Below are 21984 nucleotides of genomic sequence, written 5' to 3' on the forward strand. Positions count from 1 at the left end.
TTTTTTTATTGGTCATTGGGGGCTCTTTGAGTTGTTCATATTCCCAGGTGCCACGTACCCAGAATTCTGTGTGTTTATGTGTTGACTTTCCTCAGCTTTATTTAGTCTATTTCTTACTTTCTGGTGCTCCAAGATGCTTCAGGCTTAACTTATCTGTGTTTTATATCAGCCAGAGAATCAGCCATTTTTGTGTTTTTATCAGCAACTGATAATTCTCAGTCACTTGGATTTTAGCCTTTGGAATAGATGTAGAATGCCATCTCCTTGTTTTAATTTGATTTTCCCTTTACTGAGCTTTGTTTTCATTTACATCTTTTTCAGTGTTTATCTTTTTGGCAGTACAACTTCATATCTTTTGCCCATATTTAGCTGGGTGCTCTTAAGAGTTCTTTGTATATTTTAGATATAAGTGTTAACAATATAGCGTTTTCATTTTTAAAATGTATCTTCTTCAGAAGTGTTTAATAAAGCTTGTTATTTTTCTTTTATGGCTATAGGGGTTTCATTTTTAAAATGCTTTTTTTTTTTTTTTTGTCTAAAACCTCATTGCCAAGCCTCAAGATCAACAAACACATTTTGTGTTTTGATGTTTTGTTTTCCTCTTTTTACACTAGTTGAAAAGGAATTGTTAGTCAATTGCCTTTCCTTTTCTGTCCTGGATTAGGTAATTATGTTTGTATTGGTTTGTTTCTAAACTGTTCTATTGGCCATGCTTGTCTTCTTTTGTCTGATAGCATGCTGCCATGATAGCTTTCAGTTTAAGTCTTAGTAGTAGATAATGAGTTTTCCAATTTTGCTCTCAGTATGGTATTTACTATTTTAAGTTGTTTGATATTCCATATATACATTGACTGAGTGTGGTAATGCCTGTAATCCCATCTATTTAGAAGACTGAGATAGGAGAATCACCAGCCTGAGCTATGCACAGTAAATCCAAAGTTTTGAAAATGAAAATTGGGCTGAAGATATGGCACTGTGTTCAATCCCTATTATATATTGGAAGAATACTTTGGAAGTGTTCGAGTTAAGACTTAGTCATATTGTACTTGATGGATCTAATTGTGTTTGAGTTTACTGAAAAATTAGAAGTTAAATTATTTCCTTTTGGGGGAGAAGACAATATAGTTAAGTTTGAGCTTGTCACTGGGGGGATGCTTTCTAATTATATGGCTTTTGTGCTTATCATATTTAAGCTTCACTTCTTAAAATTGTTAGTAGCATTAAGAGAGAATGTCTAGTATGTGTAGCAGGTGGTTATCACAATGCTTGATACTTGGTAAGCATTCAGAAACTATTATTCTTTTGTTTTAGCTAGAAGTTGTCTTTTAGACTCGATACTATACATAGGTTATTATTGTAGGGTTCTTTGTTGATGAATACTCTGGGATGGTAGTGAAACAAAGACAATCCCTCATGTTCTTTTTAGGAGGCAAATATAGTTATGTGAGGGCTGGTAATATTTGGAGCCTTCCTTTTCTCCTAATTTTCAGAAACTGTTGTGTGAAATATTGGCAGAGGTGCCTTTAGGGCAACTCTTTATTGCCTAGGGCTACCCTTAGATTCTTATTATCTGATATGACATGAACATATTCTTTAATTCTTTTCTACTCCTTTTTGTATACTTGTAGTTTTAAGTGTTACAGATTTCGTCCCCTTTATGTTTATTAGATTTGAATCTTGTTAGCATTGGTACAAGTCAGATGCCCATTATGTTCTTACTACAGTTACATACAGAAGCTCCCTCACTGGATCTCTTGCTTCCTAGTAGTCGGGGCTGTGCCAGCTGTACCATGCTCTTGGCCGTGTTAACGTCTTTTCCTATTATATTGCTTATTTTCAAGCTGCTTTACCAGGATTTAACTTCCCCATTTTAGATGTGCAAACAGTTCAGAGTCAATAAGTGTCCAGTGGGACATATTTTAATTCTGTTTACTCATAAAAGCATTAAGTTCCTTTATTTCTTGATTTACAGTTTGCTATCCTCTCTAGTAAGTTTCTTGAAGCTAAATTCTGTATTATTGATATTTTGTTATATCATCTTTTCATTGTATAGGAAGAAGTTATTTTTCTTCAAAGGTTTTCTTTACCTGATTAAACAATATAAGGCATTCCTCTGTTCCATAAATCTTTTAATGTCTTTTTTAAAAAATTGTACTTTCTTTTTATGTGTATAGGTATTTTGCTTGCATGTATGTTTGTACACCCCATGAGTCCCTTGTGTTGGAGGAGGCCAGAAGAAGGCAATTGGATCCTTTGGAATTGGAGTTATAGTTGGGTGTTGGGAAGAGCAGTCGGTGTTGTCCTTACTGCTGAACCATCTCTCCAGCCCCTATCTATTGATGTCTTAATGTGTCATCCAAATGAATTTGACATATACTGTTTTGTGCTTGTACATTTCAGAATGACTGACCTTGGTTTTCTGTAGATTTTAACTTGACTGGGACTTTGATTACTCAAAATGGTATAGGTGGGGACACTGTAGACTGAGTCAGAAATGTGGAAGATTGAAAGTGGGTTTGGTTCTATATTGGGCATGTGTGTGTCTATGTGTGTATGTATGCTAAGTGTTTCATTTAGTGAACCATACTTAACTCACGTAAACTTACATGAGCAGTCTTCTTTTCCTTAAGGCATTCAGATTTTTGTGCATTCCAGTTTTATCAACTAGTCAAGTGAGATAATAGACTAGTTGGTTTCTCAAGTTCTTCTGAGTTCTCTAATTTTTGCTGTTTCAGGTGAAAAATGTATAAGGGTCCAAATATTTAGGTATTGTAACTGATAGTCAAAGAATAAGGCCTGTTTTATACTTTAGTTCTTTTGTGTTTTATAAAGAAAACTCCATTCAGGTGTGTGTATGTATGGAAGTTACTCTTTCCCTTCATTGCCTGGGCTGTTTGCTCATTTGTTTTAGGGTTAGGCTCCTTATTCCCACCTTCTGACTTTGGTGTACTGACCTTTATGGAGGAAGACAGAGAGTTTGATAAGTGTGTAACCGTGCTGTTGTGAGAGAACTTGATGAGTGTTTGTTTCTCTGTGCTGCTAATAAGTGGACAGGGTGCAAAAATACCAAGGAAGTGTCTGTGTAAGGGATCTGGTAGATGATTTGCTGTTGAGTAACATTTGGTCTTTGTTTTCATTTAAGTACCAAGGATGATATTGATTTTGGCGCCTTGGCTGCAGAAATAGAAGGAGCTGGTGCTGCCAAGGAACAGGAGCCTCAGAAATCAAAGGGGAAGAAGAAAAAGGAGAAAAAGAAGCAAGACTTTGAGTATGTTTTTAAAAAAACATTCAATTTCTCATATCTTGAGTATTGGAGTCATCTAATGATTTCAGTACTTCAAAATGTATTTTCTTCCTTTTCTAGTGAGAATGATATTCTGAGAGAACTGGAAGAATTGTCTCTGGAAGCCCAAGGCATCAAAGCTGACAGAGAAGCTGCTCCAGTCAAGGTGAAAGCTGTTACCATCATGTCTCCCACTCTGTTTTCTTTGTAGTGCTGTTTTAGGAGCTGCATGGGGATCCTATGATTGTAGATAGGTTCATAGTTTTTACAAAACAGGTCAAAGGAAGGAACCAAGTTGTCTGAAAGACGCAATATGCTTAGAGCCTTTGACAAATAAATTTTGGGAATCTAGGCATACTTAATGTTGTATTGCCTATTGATAAAATTGGTACATTTGGGGACAGTGATGACATTTCCCACCTCCACCTTCCATTTTCTACGTTATTTTTCATTACTGTTTCAGGGTACATGGATTTTGAGGTGTATGGTGAATGTGAGTTGTGTAATAGGCCTACACGAGTATCTATTGTGTGGTTGGATTTTTTCTATTTTTTTCTTTTTAGATTTATTTATTTAATGTGTATGAGTGTTTTGCCTGCATATATGTATGTGCACCATATGTGTGCCTGGTGCCCATGGAGGTCAGAGAGAGGGCATCAGATCCATTGGAGGAGGAGTTATAGATGGTTGTGAGCTGACATGTGGGTGCGGGAACCAAACCTGGGTCCTTTGCAAGAGCAACAATTGCTCTTAACTCCTTAGCTGTCTCTCCAGCCTCACCCCATACTTTAATATTTTTATAAAACAAGACAAAAAATCGTGCTTCCAAGCCAGGTGGTTGTGGTGGTGCACGCCTTTAATCCCAGCACTCGGGAGGCAGAAACAGTCAGATCTCTGTGAGTTTGAGGCCATCCTGATTTACAGAGCAGGTTTCAGGATAACCAGGGTGACACAGAGAAACCCTGTCTCGAAAAACAAACAAAATCATGCTTCTATGAAATGCATTTAAAAATGTGTACTGAGGGAAGTACTTGACTCTGGGGAGGTCCTCATTATTTTTAAGGGATGACAATCTGTTGATATTTCTAACAAGGGAAACTTTTTAGCCTACAGAAAACAATGAAGAAGAATCTGCCTCAAAACAAGATAAAAAGAAGAAAGGACAGAAGGGCAAAAAAACAAGTTTTGATGATAATGATAGTGAAGAATTGGAAGATAAAGACTCAAAATCAAAAAAGACTGCAAAATCTAAAGTGGAAATATTCTCCGGGAGTGATGATGATGATGATTCTAATAAACTTTCTAAAAAAGCTAAAAAAGCTCAGAAATCAAATAAAAAATGGGATGAATCAGAAGAGGATGAAGATAATAGTAAAAGAAGTAAAGAGCGTTCTAGAGTGAACTCTTCAGGTGAAAGTGGTGGTGAATCAGATGAATTTTTGCAGTCCAGAAAAGGACAGAAAAAAAATCAGAAAAACAAGCCACTTCCTAATGTCGAGAGTGGGAATGAAGATGATGACTCCTTCAAAATTAAGACAGTGGCCCAAAAGAAGGCAGAAAAGAAAGAGCGTGAGAAAAAAAAGAGAGATGAAGAAAAAATGAAATTGCGGAAGTTGAAAGAAAAAGAAGAGCTAGAAAAAGGAAAAAAGGACCAGAGTAAACAGAAAGAACCTCAGAAGAAATCTGAAGAGGAAGGTTTGAAACTCAAAGAGACTCTTGATACAGGAGCTGCCTCTGAGGAGAAAGGAGACACTACCACTGTAGAAGGTTGGTAATAACCACAAAAGCCTTTGGCTCATGTCTAGTCTAAGTTGTGATCATGGTGCTGTGATAGTATTTTGTGACATGTATGTGTGAGTACACTCCCCTGTGCATTCGGATATGGAGGCCAGGGGCCAGTTTTAGGTCACAATCCATCCTACATTTTAAAGAATTTATCTTTAGATAAATTATCTTTTTATTCTTTGAGATTATAATGTCATGGCATTTCTCCCTTCTCTTTCTTCCTTCTAAACCTTTCCACATATGCCTGTTTGCTCTCTTTCAAATTCATGGCCTATTTTTTTTTTTTCATTAATTGCTGTGTGATTGTCTCTCCCAGGAGTGTCAGAAACTACACTCCTAAAGTGTCACCAGCATGACTGCTTAAACATGAGTTGAATAAGGACAGCAACAAATAAACATGCTACAGGGGAAGGACAAGCTCATGCCTCATCCCTGCACGAAGAACGACCAGCCACTAAGGAATGCTGAAGTCATGATCAATAGTCTTCGATCTTACTTTTTCAGACAGGCTATCTCACTGATGATAGAGTTAGTGTTTCAGCCAGGTTGGTGGGGCTTCAGGGTCCATGTCTCTCTCTGCCTTCCATTGTATTGGATTTACAAATGTGTGCTGCCATGCCTGGCTTTTTAAGTAGTTGCTGAGGATATGATCTGAATTCCTCATGTTTGCATGGCAAGCACTTTACTCATTAAACCATTTCTCCAGGCTGTTTATTTATACATTAGAAATTTAATAAAAATTTATTATGACTATTTTAGCTATTAATGATGACTAAGTGGCCAAAGAAAAAATTTCCTTCCCAAAACTCATGTCAGATGATATCTCTAAATTCTTTCCTTTTTTATTAAAAACAAAACAGTTTAACTTGTGAAATAGAAAAGTAAAAAGTAAATTAAGAGACTTAAATTAGTTAAATCACTTAGGTGATAATGATCACATTTTTGTTTCTCTTTTTTTAAAAATAAATTTATTTCATTTATTCATTTTTTTTTAATGTGTGGGCATACATGTGCCACATTGTATTTGTAGAGGTCAGAGAGGACCACTTTTAGAAGTCAGTTCTCTATTACCATGTCAGTTCCAGGGATCAGACGCTGTCAGACTTGGCAGCAATCCCCTTTACCTGCTGAACCATGTTACTGGCTCCTCTTTTGTCTTTTTCAGTAGTTAAAATAAATTGATCAGTAATTGAAATCTAAACATCCTAGCTGATTGCTTTCTCTTAGAATAAATATATCTAAATATTAGGTGGTTTAGATTTTTTTAAAAGAATAGCTTTTTCTTAGATTAGAAAGCTTTTAGTCAAAAAAACCCAATGACCTAAGTTTTTAGCCACTGAAAGTTTTATTGTCTGAATTTTGAGGAGAAACACTGTCACAGGAATATCACCAACTTTATTTCTTTAGTGTTTTTTTTTTTTTAATATGTATTATGTGTACAGTGTTCCACCTGCATGTATTCCTGAAGGCCAGAAGAGGGCACCAGATCTCATTATTGGTGGTTGTGAGCCACCATATGGTTGCTGGGAATTGAACTCAGGACCTCTAGCAGAGGAGCCAGTGCTCTTAACTTCTGAGCCATCTCTTCAATGTTTTTGAAGTATAATTATATTTTTGTATTTTGTTGGAATATCCCCGTATTCTAGTTATCATTTTCATCACCCCCATTTACCAGAAGTGTTATAGCAACTAAATGGGTGTAAGCTAAGCTGATTTTTTTTTTTTTTTTTTTTTTAGAATTTCAGACATGTGCTGTGATTACCAAACTGAGAGATACTTGAAATGCAATGTCTTGTTGCCTTTTTGCTGCTGACAGGGTCTGTGTGTCATCTTGTGTTCATTGGATGTCTCAGACCAATGCTAGCATTGCAGGTGCCCCAGTGGCCAGCTGTGATGTCTGTTGTACTGGTACTGATGGATTGAGGCACTCCAGTCTCAGGACACCATGCTGCATGTCACTCCAGTGCACTGGCCTCAGAAGCTTTGTCTCACGGTGGTCCTTGAACCCTGGCTAGTGTTTACTCATTGATAGAGAAAGCAACTTGAGTTCTTTGCCTTTATTTCTTTGTTTTGGTAGATGACAATGAAGGAGACAAAAAGAAAAAAGATAAGAAGAAAAAGAAAACAGAGAAAGATACAAAAGAGAAAGAGAAAGAAAAGAAGAAAGGCCCTAGCAAGTCCACTGTGAAAGCTATCCAAGAAGCTCTGTCTAGGCTTAAAGAGGAGGAGGAGAGACAGAAGAGAGAAGAGGAAGAGCGGATTAAGCGGCTTGAAGAGCTAGAAGCCAAACGAAAAGAAGAGGTATGTTTTCATGGAGTTGCAAACACTGACAGTGAGTTTTCCTTGAGACCCGTCCTGTAAATATTCTCTAGTGTACATCTAACCATGTGTAGTGGAACAGGCATTCATTTATACTAACTGCCCGGGTATAAGTAATAAGATGGAAGGGGTATAAGAAAATCTTACCTTTGTCTCCCATGTACAGACTAAATTGTATGTGTGTATAGCTAATGATATACCCTGGTGTTATTGAAGAATAGCGTATAACATTTAAACATCTTGATTTATAATCTCCCAACATAATATATTGCCTGCATCTCAAGAGCTTTGACGTTTGTATTGCTTATTTTAAATTTGATGGTTCATTCAGCTAGTATAATTTTTATATGCCATGTATTCTTGCTCAGGAACGATTAGAACAAGAAAAAAGAGAAAGGAAAAAGCAAAAGGAAAAAGAAAGAAAAGAACGCTTAAAAAAAGAAGGGAAACTGTTAACTAAGTCGCAGAGAGAAGCCAGAGCCAGAGCTGAAGTGACCCTTAAACACCTCCAGGCTCAGGGTAAGTAGTGATCTTCAGAGCTTTTCTCATGCAGTTAGATCCCTGATACAGGAACATTAGTTCAGGGATGTGGAATTGAAGCTGTGGGAAAGGTGAGGAAAAAAATGTAAGGCATAGGTGTATAGTGTTGTTTTTTAGGAGAATCATTTCTGTGCTATGATGGAAATTTGTTTGCAGATCATAAATTTCCATGAACTTTGCCCTCCCACTGTTTCACCGATTATCAGCCCTTTCCATTTTTGTTTTATACCCCTTATCCTTCTGAGCACTTTTTTTCCCTTGGGGTTCTTTAAAGTGACTCATAGACATTTATTTTATATTTTTTCTCCCATATTATTTGTACATGTAGCAAATAAGTATTTTACTTAGCATAATTAGAATATATATTATCACTAACAATAATAAATTTTTTTCAGAAGTTTTTTGTAGGTGCATGCCTATGTGTGCTCATGGAGGTCAGAAGTCGACACTGTCTCAAATGCTTCTCCACATTTTGTTTTTGAGACCGAGTCCTTGTCTGAACCTGGAGCACACCAGTTTACTAGAGTGGGTGGCCAGTGAGCTCCAGGAGTCTGCCTACCTATCACCTCCCAGTGCTGGGGTTACAAAGGTGTGCACTACTGTGCCTGGAGTTTTTGTTTGCTTGCTTTTTAGTGTAAGTGCTGGGGTCTGAACTCACATCCTTGTGATTGCCCTGTAGGCGTTTTACCAATTGAGCCATCTATTCTGTCCCCAAATAACTTTTATTTCTGATTTTCTTTTTGTTTTCATTATTTTCCTCCTATCTTTCAAATGTCTTACAAATTGTTTAAATCTGGATCCAGATGTGAACCACAGATTGTATTTGGTCGATAGGTTTGCCTCTCAGTAATACCACCTACCTCCATTTTGATGTGTCATTTATTTATTGACAGTACTGAAGAGTTTACTAGAATTTTTCACATTCTGAATTTTGTCTAATTACATTCTCCTAGTGTTGGTAAAATACTGTGCTCGTGTATTTTGTAATGTCTTAGATCTCACAGCGTGGCTGTTATTAGTGATGCTGTGTACTTCTTTACCTCAGTGGTGCGGAGATGGGCTTTCTGACTGGTTGCAGGGTGAGGTTTGACGAGTAGCCCTGTTTACTATAAAACAAAACAAAACAAAAGCTAATCCCTCAATAATAGTTCTGATGTACAGTGGGTGGTGATGTTTATACAGTATTCTTTAGGAATTACAACATGTAATTTTGCCTTTTATTCTACATTGAGTTAGCCAAGATCTGTAAATAAGAACTTTTCCCGAAACAGCTTTTATGCAGGAATGTCACAATAAGTGCTTACTTCTTTGCCTCCTAAGGTTTCAAAATAATCAATGTCTGACAACCTTCAAAGGTGACCCATGAGTTTAATTTTGTCTTTTGTTTCTGTGAATATATTAATTTAGTGGACATAATTGATTTTATTTCTTGAAGTCAAAATGCCTTTGATACTCATTGTATCATCTTCTATCCAGTGGAAGCCCTTGTGATTTTTTTCACATTACCACAGTGTTAATTAACTTCTTCCTTCCAGGTTTACCTGTGTTTTTTGTTGTAGATCTAGAATCAGCTATTACCCAAAGAGCTTTGGTTCCTGTCCCAGTTAATGGTGTTTAAAGATGACAAATTGGTCATATAATTGTGTTTTTAACAGTAAGACTTAAAATAGTGTCTTTACTCCATTGAGAAGACTTTATTTCTGGGTCTTCCCTAATTTCTTCCTTATATTCCATAAGTTATTATGCTATAGTCACATAGGACTTGGTTAGAATTGTATCAGTAGCTCACTTATTGTGTACTTTGTAACTGATGCTGTGATGATCTTTGACACTGCTTTTCCCACGTAGAAATCTTATCATTTGAGTCCTATCATACATAGGAAGTAGTGATTTACTAAGCTTAAGCAGTTTGCTCAACATTCAGAGCTGAAATTTAAATTTTTTTGTGATAAATTCTTTATTATGTTTGTACTTAGATTTCAGAAAATTTATTCTTATTTGGGGATACAGCTTTAAAACCAGTGGTGTTAGAGAGTACATTTGTTTATAGTTAGTACCCAAACATCAGATGTGACTGGTGACTAAAAGCCTTTAAGAGATATTTGGAATGGAACAGGAAGAGAATAATTTTTCCAAGCTCAGAAATGCTGTTTTATGGAGTAGCTAGAGATAATAATTAGATGAAAGTTAAGATTTTAAATTAATTTGGTATCAGTCTTTAGAACCTGCTTGGAAAAGATGGTTTCTTAAGAGGCATCTCTGACCCTGGTCTCTTTTCTCAGTCTTTATAATGCTGCCTAGTGCCGACAACTTCTGGTTTCCCATTGTCTAGAAATGGAAAGTTTTAATTCCTTAGCTTTATAAGAAAGGCTCTCTGCAGTCTAATCATGTGAACCGTCTCAATAAAAGATCCTCCAGTGTTCTCTCACTGTATCTTTGAAAGGCAGCTTATTAAGTAGAGATAAGTTACTGCATCCATTGCCTTGCTCATTAAATCCAGAATGTGTTCTTAGCTATCTACAGGGGCTTTCTGACAATTCCTGTGAAAATTGCTGCAAGTTTTCAGTCAGCTGCTAAGTTTATTGCAGAAAAAAGCTCTTGGAGAACTTGAGTATGATGTCTTGGTTTGCTAGCTCAATAGAATATCTGAATGCACAGAAGTGCTGGTGTTGATCACAAGTATAGTGTTTTAAGAATCCCTGTCTAGAAGAATAGTCAGTTGATTGAATCTGGGGTGATATCCAGCCTGCAGTCTCTGCATTCGGCTTAAGCTTTTTACCTGGTGGATATGGGCTGCTAGTCAGGGAAGCTGTACTGTATACTTTATATAGCCTCTTTGTTTGGCTTAATATGTTTCTCTTACCATAGTTTTAACACTGATCATTGCAATTCTAGCCTTTATCAGTACCTACATGCATATACATATATGCTTATTTTAAAGTTAAAAATATTCTTAGTTTTGTTTTTGACTTTATTTAAAATCCATACTATATAATTTCTGCTGCTGCCTGTATCATAAAACTTCTGGCCAGATTGAATGTCTGTGTTAGCTGAAAGGGGTTCTGAGTGTCTTTTGGGTGTGTTATAGGAATAGAGAAGAGGGGTTGTCATATGGAACCATTCACTTGTAGGTCTGTACCAGTAATTGTAAGCTGAGAAGAGTGTATTTCCTTCATACTTAGTAATGTTGCAGACTAGGTTTGACTGTGGTGTGCTCTACTGTCTGAATTTAATAATATCTCTTTACTTCCTTTATTTGGGAGAAAACATTAAAATAATAAAAATGATAGCCATGAACTCACACAGAAATAGATTAATGACTTGAAATTAGAATTTTTTACTTTGTAAGTCACTTTATTCAATCTTACTTGCATTGCTTTTTAAAAAAATAATGCAGCAAATTGTTACTCATATTCATATAAATTGACAAGAAAACAAAAGCCCAGTAGATAAGTTATTTCAATGAGGAGGAGGCATAATCAGGAAACAGACATAATTTTGAAACACGATAAAGAGAAAATACATAAAGATAACAGAATTACTTGGCAGTTCACACTGTTAGAAGAGCCTGTGGGATTTGGACATCCACCCAGGGTTTCTGGCAGTGTCAGTTTCTACAATTTTTGGAGAACAATTTATTTATTTATTTATTTATTTATTTATTTATTTATTTATTTATTTATTTATTTATTTATTTTTGAGATAGGGTTTCTTTGTGTAGCTTTGCACCTGTCCTGGAACTCACTCTGTAGCCCAGGCTAGCCTCAAACTCACAGATCCACCTTCCTGTGCCTCCAGTCCTAGGATTAAAGGCTTGTGCCACCACCGCTCGGCTCTTGGAGAACAATTTACCAATACACATAAAGGACCATTGAAAAACTTCCTTAACCCTGTCAGAAAACCAAGGAAATGTGGACTGTGGAATGTTTAGTTTAAAAAGAAAAAAAGAGTATGACCTTTTACATAGTCACCTTTGCATTTGCTTTTCACCAGTTACGAAGCTGGCCAGGAGGCACAGAGCGTCATTATGACTCTTTGTAAAGATAATGGAAACTTGCAGTCACTTAGTAGTAGTTTTCAATATTTCTGTGATAAATTACCACAAATTACTACTTAGGAGCAACACAAATTTTCTAACTTACAGTTCTGTAACTGAAAGTTGGAACTGGACTGAGGTGTTGGCAAGACCATATATATTAGAGCTGTCAAGTGAGAATCCATCTGTGGTCTTTTCTGGCTTGTAGAGGTCATCCACATTCCATGGCTAGAGAGTTTGCTCCATCTTCAAGGCCATCAGTGTTCACTCTAACTTTTCTTGTTCAGCCATCTTTCTCACTGACAGCAGCCTCTATGGGAAAGGCTCTTCTTTACTCAAGGATTATGTGATGAAGTTGGGGATAATTTCCACGTTTCACACAAGTCAAAGTACTTAACCTTAAATCTTGTTGTAGTAGTTGTCTTCACTGTCCATATCCTCCTTCTCCTCCTCCTTCTTCTCCTCTACCATCTCATCGTCTCCACTTGTGGGATGCACATGAACATCTTTCATGAGGATCGATCCTTGGTCTGCCTTCCACAGTTAAAATATGTTTTCGTTTTCTTTGTGAGTTCTCTAAAAGTGCAGCATTTTATTTGTGTCATGTTTCATCCTGCCTTTCAAAGATCACAATCTTTGCTGACAGAGTGATTAGCATACTACTCTGGTATGCACAGCAGGACCGGATGCTGCTGTTCTGGTTATAGTCACTTGTCACTTTAGTCCTTCAGTGTGAGCATTGGGAAAAACAGCTGGTTTATTTATCTTAAGTACAGTCAGGAGACAAGTGGTGGTAAACTTTGTATTCCTGACGGTGTATTTGAAAGAGTAGATAATAAGCCCTGCTTTTCTCTTCTGGCATCCCTGTGAGATTTTTAGAGGCAAGTTAGGTTCATCTTTTGTCAGCTGTGCCCTAATTCTGTATTTTGCTTCAGTAATTGATAGCCCCAGTTTATAGACTATATCATAATGGTGAAAGTTTTTGTGGTCCTTTAGGGAATGAGAGGAAAAGAATTTCCTTTGAGTTGTAAAATTTTAAAACTTTCATTTTGAATTGAGCACATTATTGCATAACAGTATATGAAATTAGAATAATACATTTGTTTGCTTAATAGTGGCCAGAGTTACTGAGTAAGGGATACCTCATAATAGAAAAGTTAGAGGAAATTCACTTCTACTTTGCTAAGTGATAGCCACACTAGTGTTATGGATTTAGAAGACACCAAGAGGCCATCTAAATAAACTCTATGGAGTTGTAATTAGCCCATCCCTAGTCCCATGGTCAGATTTGGAGCTGAGGCCCAGTTAAAGGGGGAGGACTGCTTTTAAAGGCAGAAGGCCACTATCTTCCTGCAGATGTGTGCTTTCACATTTCACAGATGTGAAACATTCAGGCCTTTTGCATTCTTGGACTTCCTGGTCTTAACAGCCTCAGGTTACTCATAAGACTGGCCTCACACCTATGAGTCTCCAGCTGCTTGCTATACTAGTATGAAACTTCTCAGTAATCTTAGAGTAGAAAACTTAGAAAGAATGTAATCTTTTTAGCAGAGGGACCAGTAAAACAGTCTCCTAAGATGTAATGATATGGGTCCAGCCTGGGCTACCATAACAAGTTCAAGGTCTGTCTGAACTAAATTACAGGACCCTATCTGGAAAAAACAACAACAACAAAAAACCAAACCAATATCCTCCCAAAATAAATATATATGGGGAGAAATCTACAAGTTTTGGAAACTAAAAAGTGCATTTCTCCTTACCCTGTTCAAAGAGGAATGCTTACTGGAGATGAGGAACATCTTACAAAAGGTGCAGGGTGAGGTGGGGGAAGAGTAGCTTTAAGAATTTTGTAACTTAAGGGCTAGTTCTTGGAAATGATCAATAGAATAACCCACTCGCTGCATTGACTAAGAACAACAAACATTTTAAACCAATGTCAGTAGTGAAATGGAAGGTACTACTGTGAACAATTACATGCCTGTCTATCCAAAAATGTAGATGCAGTAGAACAACTTTAAAAAGGTACAATCTATTAAATTTTACTAAGTTACTTTCCAACAAGGGAAACAAGCTCCCAGGGACTTTAAAAAATGATTAAGGAGTTCATTGGACCAGTTATATATACTATGTTCCATAAATAGCTTATATGGTTTTTGAGAACACTTTTACATACTGAGAAAAAGTCATTTCAGGAGAGGATATACAGACTATATATAGCTCCAGATTGGTCTGAAACTCCTGTCAATCCTTCTTGTCTCGGCGTCTTGAGTATTGGGAATATAGGTATGAGCTACAATACCTGACCATTTACAAACTTACATGAAAAAGCTTTCAACAAAAGTTTAGCAAAGTATATCTCTCTCTCTCTCTCTCTCTCTCTCTCTCTCTCTCTCTCCTCCCCCCCCTCCCTCCCCCTCCCCCCTCCAGATAAATATGTGGGTATATATAGGCATCTACTTAATATATCTATATAATCTCTCATTATAAATTTGATATTATCCTGGGAATGCAAGGCTGACTCAATATTTGAAAATGAATCACTATATTTTTTCATATCAGCAATCTAAAGAATAAAAGTTACACGATACATATCAGTGAATTCAGAAAAACCATTTGACAGAGTCATCATTTAATATAATATTTACAAACAGTATCAGTGAACTTCTTAACTTGACGTTTTAAGACATTAGTCTCTTTCTGCTATCCCCCAGGCCCCCCCCCCCAAAGGCACTGCTCTTATGTTAGTGGTGAAGAGTTAAAAAAGAGACCTCAAAAGATGACCTGGTGGGTAAAGACAATTTGCTGCCAAGCCTAACAACCTGAGTTTGATCCCTGAGATCCACCCACATGATGGAAGGAAAAGAATGGATTCCCACAAATTGCCCTATATTGCATATATATACTGTGGTGTGTGCCTGTATGTGCACACACAAAACTAACGTAATTATAAAAATTAATAAAAAGAAACCCTAACATAATGGAAAAGGCAGGACAGTCTTTGCTTGCCGTGGTCATCAGTATTGTGCTGTGATATCCTGACCTGTGGAAGTGGGCTAAATAAATGAATGGCAGGCAGACTGGAAAGAAGCAATGAAACTGTCTCTTCAGGTTATGATTATCAGCATAGAAAAATCCTGTGCATCTCCTGCATCCAGACAACTGTAGCACTGAGGGTGAGGTTCGCACGGCTGTGAATGGCAGATCAGTATGTAAATGTCAGTTGTATTTTCATGCTGTCAATTAGCTGCTGAAAATTAACAAAACCAAACCAAATTTGAGCAGGAACATTTACTGAACCAATCTAAAAAGAAAGCAAAAGAATTATAAACCTATGATTCATAGTATCTAAATCTGAAAACTACAAAATAGCAATGAGTAAATCAAAGTAAGGCCTGTGTGAAACATACAATTAACCGTGAGACTCAAAACTGTGAAGCTTGTAGAATCGGTCTGTTGATTCAGTGGAATCTCAATTGTAGTCACAGAATGATACTTTATGGTGCTCTGTTACCTGTTTCTAAAACGCAGATATGATAAGATTGAGTTAGAATAGCCCAAAAGACCTTGTTTTGAAACTTTTTAGGTTTATTTAAGCTAGGTATAGTGGCAGACACCTTCAATTCCAGCACTTTGGGAGGCAGAAGCAGGGAATCTCTGAGTTCAAAGCCAGTCTGCTCTACTGTGTGAGTTCCAGGGCAGCCAGAGCTACACAGTGAGACCCTGCCTCAAAAAACAAAACAAAACACACACATTTTTTAAAAAGTTTGTTTATTGTGTGTTGTTAACTGCATATATGTATATGGCATGTGTTGTGCCTGGTGCCCACAGGAGGGCATTGGGACCTTTGGAACTAGGATTATGGATGGTTATGTGTACCATGTGGGTGCTAGAACCAGAGCCTAGTTCTCTGCAAGAACAAGTGCTCATAACCACTGAACATCTCTCCAGCCCTACCAAAAATGCTTTTGAAAAAGGAGAGTAATTTTGAAGTCTCAAAATATTTGATTTCAAGATTAACTCTAAATAAATCTTTAAAAAATACTCTAAAGCCCCAAGAATCAGTATAGTGTTATATTGGCAAATGGGCAGACAAGTAGATTAACAGAATAGTGTCTGCAGATGACACAGTGATGTTATTTTCCCTGGTATCGGGAAATTCAGGGGATGAAATACATGTAGTTCTTATAACAAATGATACTCAAAACAATTAAATGTCTGTATACAGAAACTTTTCTTTATCCCCACTTTAGGTTGATAATACCTAAATATTAATTCAAAATGGATCTTAGTGCTAAATATTATAAGCCAAAACCTTTTGGAGAAAATATTTAGGCAAAGATATTCAGATAATGACTTTGAAGGTGTATTTTGGGGGCCCGGAAGACGGCTCAGTGAGCCGTCACCAAACCTTACAACCTGAGTCCAGCTCCTGAAAGCCACATGGGAGAAGGAGAGAACCAACTTCCACAAGTGTCCTGTAGCATTGTGGACGCCTACAGACACACAAATGTAATACAAAAGTAACCTATAAAAGGAAGGAAAATTCACAAACACCTTCCTATTGAATATTTTGTAAAGACTATTGAAGGTATATAAAACTTTTATCATTCAGCACTTTTGAAAAACCAGGAACTCCATTTATAAGCTCACAAAAGATTTGAATGACCACTTTACCCAATAACCATAAACATGAAAAGAATTTTCAATCTTAGTCCACTTTAAAGAACAACTGACAGCGTTGAACAAAATTAAGCACATATTTAACTTCTGTCTCATTCAAGAGAATTACTCATGAAGAAGCCTGTGTGAAGATAATCACATCTGCTTTCCTCATAACTAATCTAAACAAAAAATGATCAGAAGCCCTTCAGCTGTTAAGTGGATTAATGAACTGGTGTAATACAAAAGCTCAGAAATTAAAAGATGAAGTACTGGGCCAGGCATGGTGGGCTCACTTTTAACCCCAACACTCTGGAGGCAGAGGTGGTCAGATACTTGTGAATTGAAGGATAGCCTGGTCTACATAGTGAGTTCCAAGCTAGCCAGAGCTGCACAATGTGACTCTGTCCAAAATAAAAGTACTGATGATTTACATATCCATCACGATGACAAAAGCCTGAGGGAAGATGTCATTTGTGGACATTTTAGGAAAAGCTGAACAGTGTGGTTAGAGAACAGATGAGTCAGCTCAGACTGAGGGGGCTTGGCTACTTGAGACAGTACATGGTAACAGAGTTGCTCTGCTTCTTCATGGCAGTGGTGTTTGCAAGATCTGTGCACTTGTTAGCTCTTCAGTGTGTTTGAATGTGAATGTACAGACACCCTGTGCAGAAGCCATAGGTTTCTCTCTGAATGATCTTCAATTTTAGGGTGCGTGTCCTTCTTTTGGTTTCTTGAGACAGGGTTTTTCTTTGTGTAGCCCTGGCTGTCCTGGAACTCACTCTGTAGACCAGGCTGGCCTCGAACTCATGGAGACTGGCCTGACTCTGCCTCCCAAGCGCTGGGATTAAAGATGTGTGCCACTACTGCCTGACTTAAAATGCTGTCTTTTAAAGTATTTTCCTTTTTTAGAAGTGTTGAGATGAAGCAGGGTCTCACATGTAGCCCACATTGACCTTGAACCTACTAGGATGATGGCCCTCCTGCCTTTATCCTCCTAGGTGCTGGGATTGCAAGTGGGCTACCATGCCTCATATTTTAAATACTTTACCTCCAGTATCAAGTAACCTGTATAACAGTATAAGCCTTAAATTTTCCTCATTTCCCCTCTTAGGTGTTGAAGTGCCATCGAAAGACTCATTGCCAAAGAAAAGGCCCATTTATGAAGATAAAAAGAAAAAGAAAATACCACAACAGCCAGAAAATAAAGAAGGTTTGTTTATGAAGTAGCCTTTGGTTTAGAAAGGTTACACCTGTCTTTTTCTCACAGCTTTCAACAGAAAGTGTCTTTCCACAAGCATGCATGTATGTGAGATGTTGAGGACTGAGTCCAGGGTCTTTCTGAGCCAAAGGGGTTCTATTATTTGGCTGCATCCCCAGTCCCCAGCACTGCATTTTCTACCCATTGTTTCTCACCATTTTGGTCATTCTCACTTGATTCACATGAGAAGCAGAAGAGAGAGTACTGGGTTGTTAGAGAAGAGTGCTCAGTAGCTAAGACTGCTTGCTGCTCGACCATGAGGCCCAAGTAACAAGGTGGGCATCCCACCAATGAGAACTCCAGCTCTCAGGGACCCAGTGCCTCTTCTGGCCTACACACAGGTGTGCACATATAGTCACACACGTAAGATAAACCTTCAAAAAATACTTGAGATTGAAATATCTGCATCTTATGTGAATAATGTTATGTCTGAAAAACAAAAATATAAATTATTTTTCTTCTTGCCCTGTGATTTTATATTCTGCTTGGGCAGAAACAGTGATTTCCTTTGTAAGTGGTATCAAATGTTTCCCAGACTTAGAAAGACGCGTGTTCTTACATCAAGAATTCTTATACTGTGCTGAATAGGATATTTGAAGAGAAATAGCAGACTGCAAAATGTGACTAATACACTTTCTGCTCCCTTTTAGTATCTGAAACCTTGGAAGTAAGTGCTGCTGTGGAAGTTGTGGAGCAAGGAATACCAGAAAAAGAAGAGACACCCCCTTCTGTTGAGCCAGGCCAGTAACATTAGTTTTCATTAATTCCTATCACATAGTGTTCATGACTCAATAAGCTACCATCATTAAGTGGTTTGGAACCAAATAAATTACTAGCTTAGATGGTTTTCTTCATTATTTCTTTAGCCCATCTCTCTTCATGTCCACTTTGAGAAAAGATCCCAGCGTTACTCGAATCACTTTTGTTTCTCTTTAGTAGTGTCATTAAAATGTCTGTTGGAGACACTGAAGCTTTTTGGAATGCCCCCCCCCTTTTTTTTTAAATGGGTCAAAAATCTCTAAGCCTGAAGTTTTTACCTTATGGTATGAAAGCAAATTAGGAACATCTTTAGTTACAACACTGTAAGAACCATAAAACATATTTTGAAACCTTAGAGGTTAGCTCCTATTTACTAATCCATATATGTCCAGATTATTAATTTGTGTGTGTGTGTGTGTGTTTATACATATACCTTGCAAGCATTGACAAAATTTTTTTACTTTTTTCTTTTTCAGTTAAATGTTGTTCTAAAAGATAAGTCTGATAAGAACAAAATAAAAATCCTGTGTCTAATGCATGAGTTGAAAGTTTTAAAAGAACTGAGTTCATTCATACATCATTTTAAAATCTAAACATTTTGTTGCTTAGGTTTCTAATTTAGTTTATTTGAATATAAAATCTGGTTTATACTTAATTTATGGCATGCTAGGCATAGTGAAAAGAAAATTCCAAAGAAAACAGCTACATAAACATTTTTTTCATAATTGAAGCAAGTTTTTTTTCTCTGCCCAAGCATAATTCAGCACTTCTGAAAGCAGCCTCTTACCCTTCAGTGCTTTCTTGTCATAAACAGCAACTTGTACTTACAGAGGAAGAAGAAGAAACTGAGGATGCTGGGTTAGATGACTGGGAAGCTATGGCCAGTGATGAAGAGAGAGAACAAGGTAACCATGAGTATTATTGATAAATCCACTGATCATAAATCATGTGTGTTCCTGAATCCAAAGGAATGTGTTTTCAGAAGGTCATCTTTAAGGTGATAGCTGCCTAGCATACATTGATCTAGACAGTGTGGGGTGAGTAGCCTTTCTAAAGCTCACCTACACAAAGCCTAGCAGCATAAGGCAAAGATTGGCGCAGTTCCGCTCACTGTGAATAAAATGTCAGTGTTCACCTTTTGGTCATTACACTTGAATTTTATGACTAAAACACCTTACTTTGAATTTAATTTCTTACAGTTTTCTTTCCTATATTCTTGAGAATGTTTGGCTCTTTGATTTTTGAGAGCCCTCCTCCTTTTTTTTTTATCTAACATTTTTAGTAAACCAAGGGTTTCAACAAATTCGTAAGTTTTTGATGTTAATATTTTCTAGTTTGCAGTTTTAATTTATTTAGTGTGTTTTTTAGCCTACAGAATTTGGTGACCAGGGAATACCTATGATTCTGTGTGTGTCTATGTCTGTGTGTTTGTGTGGCATTGAACCCAGGGCTTTGTATTCACTAGGCAGGAGTTCTACCACTTAGTTTTCTCAGTGATTCTTTGGTTCTCTCTCAAGAAGTATGGTGGCTTTTGCCTTACAAGCCAGTGTATGCTCAGATATTTTGTTTTCAAATGTGATTAGAAACTAGTTTGTAGAAGCTGTCTTGGGTTTTGTATTGAGACCAAGTGTGGTGATTATTTTGTTCAAGACTTTATTATTCTGAGAGTTTGTGTGTTTACATGTGAGCATACATAGGTATACACATTCTCTTACTAGCCCATGTATTGAAAAGGTCTTCCACTGTGATTATAGATTGTCTGTTTTCAGAGTTCTGTTAATTTTTGCTTTACATATTTTGATTCTATGATATCAGGTTAATACAGTCTTAGATCTTTCTGATGAATTGGGCCTTCTATCATAGTTCTGTTTTTCAAGTAGTGGCTGTTATCATATTAAGTATCTCATATTCTTCTAAACTACCCTTGACTTACATGAATGTTTTCTGTCTGTAGTACTCTCCTTATACCTGTAAATGGCTTTGCCTCAGTATATTATTGCTGACATAATAAAGCATCGATTGTATGACTTATCAAAAATAGAGATGTGTTTCCTAGGCTTGGAATCCAAGATCAAGCTACTGGCACTGGTGGGTGGCAGGTGAGGAGGACTCCTCTCTGTTCCAGGGAGACACTTTATTGCTGACCCCTTCAGAGGGGAGGAACGAACAGTGTTCTCACTTGGTGGGAGGATTGAACAGAGAGTTGAGTAAACTCTTTGCAAAAACTCCTCAGGAGTACAAAGCACTCATGACTTAGCTTCCCTGAGGCCCTATATCTTTGGTTTGTTTTTTGAGACAGTGTTTCCATAATAGCTCTGGCTGTCATGGAACTCGCTTTGTAGACCAGACTGACCTTGAACTCACAGAGATCCTCCTACCTCTGCCTCCAGAGTGCTGGGACTAAAGGCGTGCACCCCTACTTCTTAATAGTACCATGGTAGAGGGGACTCTACCGTGCACTCTAACCCTAGCAAGCACAGTTTGTCAAGTCAGTTCACCTGGAGTACTCACAGCAGTGCGTTAACACCCGATGTAATTAATGAAGTACATTCTCTTTTAAGCTCCTAAGTCTATTGTGATCTTTTTCCGTTTTTTTCCCTTTTATAACCATCTTTGGTTTGTTGGATTTTGTTATTCTTATTAGTTCCATTCCCTAACCCCCTTGGTTTTCTTATTTCTGTTTTACATAGTTTCTGAGATAGGCTCTCATTATCCAGCACAGATGTCCTAGAACTTGCTGTGAGCCAAGGTCTTTCTGCCTCTACTTAAGTGATAGGATTTTCATTTTATTTTTTTTAAGACTGGATCTAAGTTCCTAGTCTGGCCTCAAATGTGTGATCTTCCTGCCTCAGCCTCTGAATACTGGCTGAGATTATAGGAATGTGCCATCTTGACCAGCTTAATTTTTAAAAGGATGCTATTAGAGATTTTGAACTTGTACATTTCAACTAACAGTGCTTAGTGCCACCACCTTCCCAGACAACTTTGGAGTACTTGAGCATTTATCCAACTCCCAGTTTGTGTATACCATTGCTTTTTTTTTCTTTCAAATTATGTTTTTTTCACCTCCGTTATTTGTTCTTCCTCCTTTTTCATATAGTAATTATTTCTCTGGACATAGAAAATTTTAACATTTTTTTGCTTCATTTTTCTTTTGGCTTCAATTTTAATTTTATATCTTTTTTTCTTATTTGACACAGTGTCTCAGTATCACTGGTTTGTCTTGAGCTATAGATACTTGAGACCCTGTGTCAAAAGAGGAGGAAACATGGCATCATTATTTTTGGAGAATTTCAGATTTGGGGTTTTTTTAAATTAATGGTTGTCAGTCGGCACACCAGC

The 21984-nt window shown here is 37.2% G+C and overlaps 1 protein-coding gene across 1 annotated transcript in view; it reads left to right on the forward strand.

Annotated features, from left to right (window-relative positions):
• The window catches only part of Eif5b (eukaryotic translation initiation factor 5B), a 53240-nt gene that overhangs the window by 13956 nt on the left and 17300 nt on the right, over positions 1-21984 (forward strand). Inside the window, exons 2-9 of the mRNA XM_028865741.2 lie at positions 3143-3268; positions 3365-3449; positions 4390-5050; positions 7146-7369; positions 7756-7906; positions 17737-17835; positions 18534-18623; positions 19473-19547. Of these exons, the coding sequence (XP_028721574.1) occupies positions 3143-3268; positions 3365-3449; positions 4390-5050; positions 7146-7369; positions 7756-7906; positions 17737-17835; positions 18534-18623; positions 19473-19547 (1511 nt within the window). The remainder of the gene's footprint in view (positions 1-3142; positions 3269-3364; positions 3450-4389; positions 5051-7145; positions 7370-7755; positions 7907-17736; positions 17836-18533; positions 18624-19472; positions 19548-21984) is intronic.

The sequence above is a fragment of the Peromyscus leucopus genome, chromosome 16_21 (genome assembly GCF_004664715.2).
Source record: "Peromyscus leucopus breed LL Stock chromosome 16_21, UCI_PerLeu_2.1, whole genome shotgun sequence".
NCBI classification, from domain to species: domain Eukaryota; kingdom Metazoa; phylum Chordata; class Mammalia; order Rodentia; family Cricetidae; genus Peromyscus; species Peromyscus leucopus.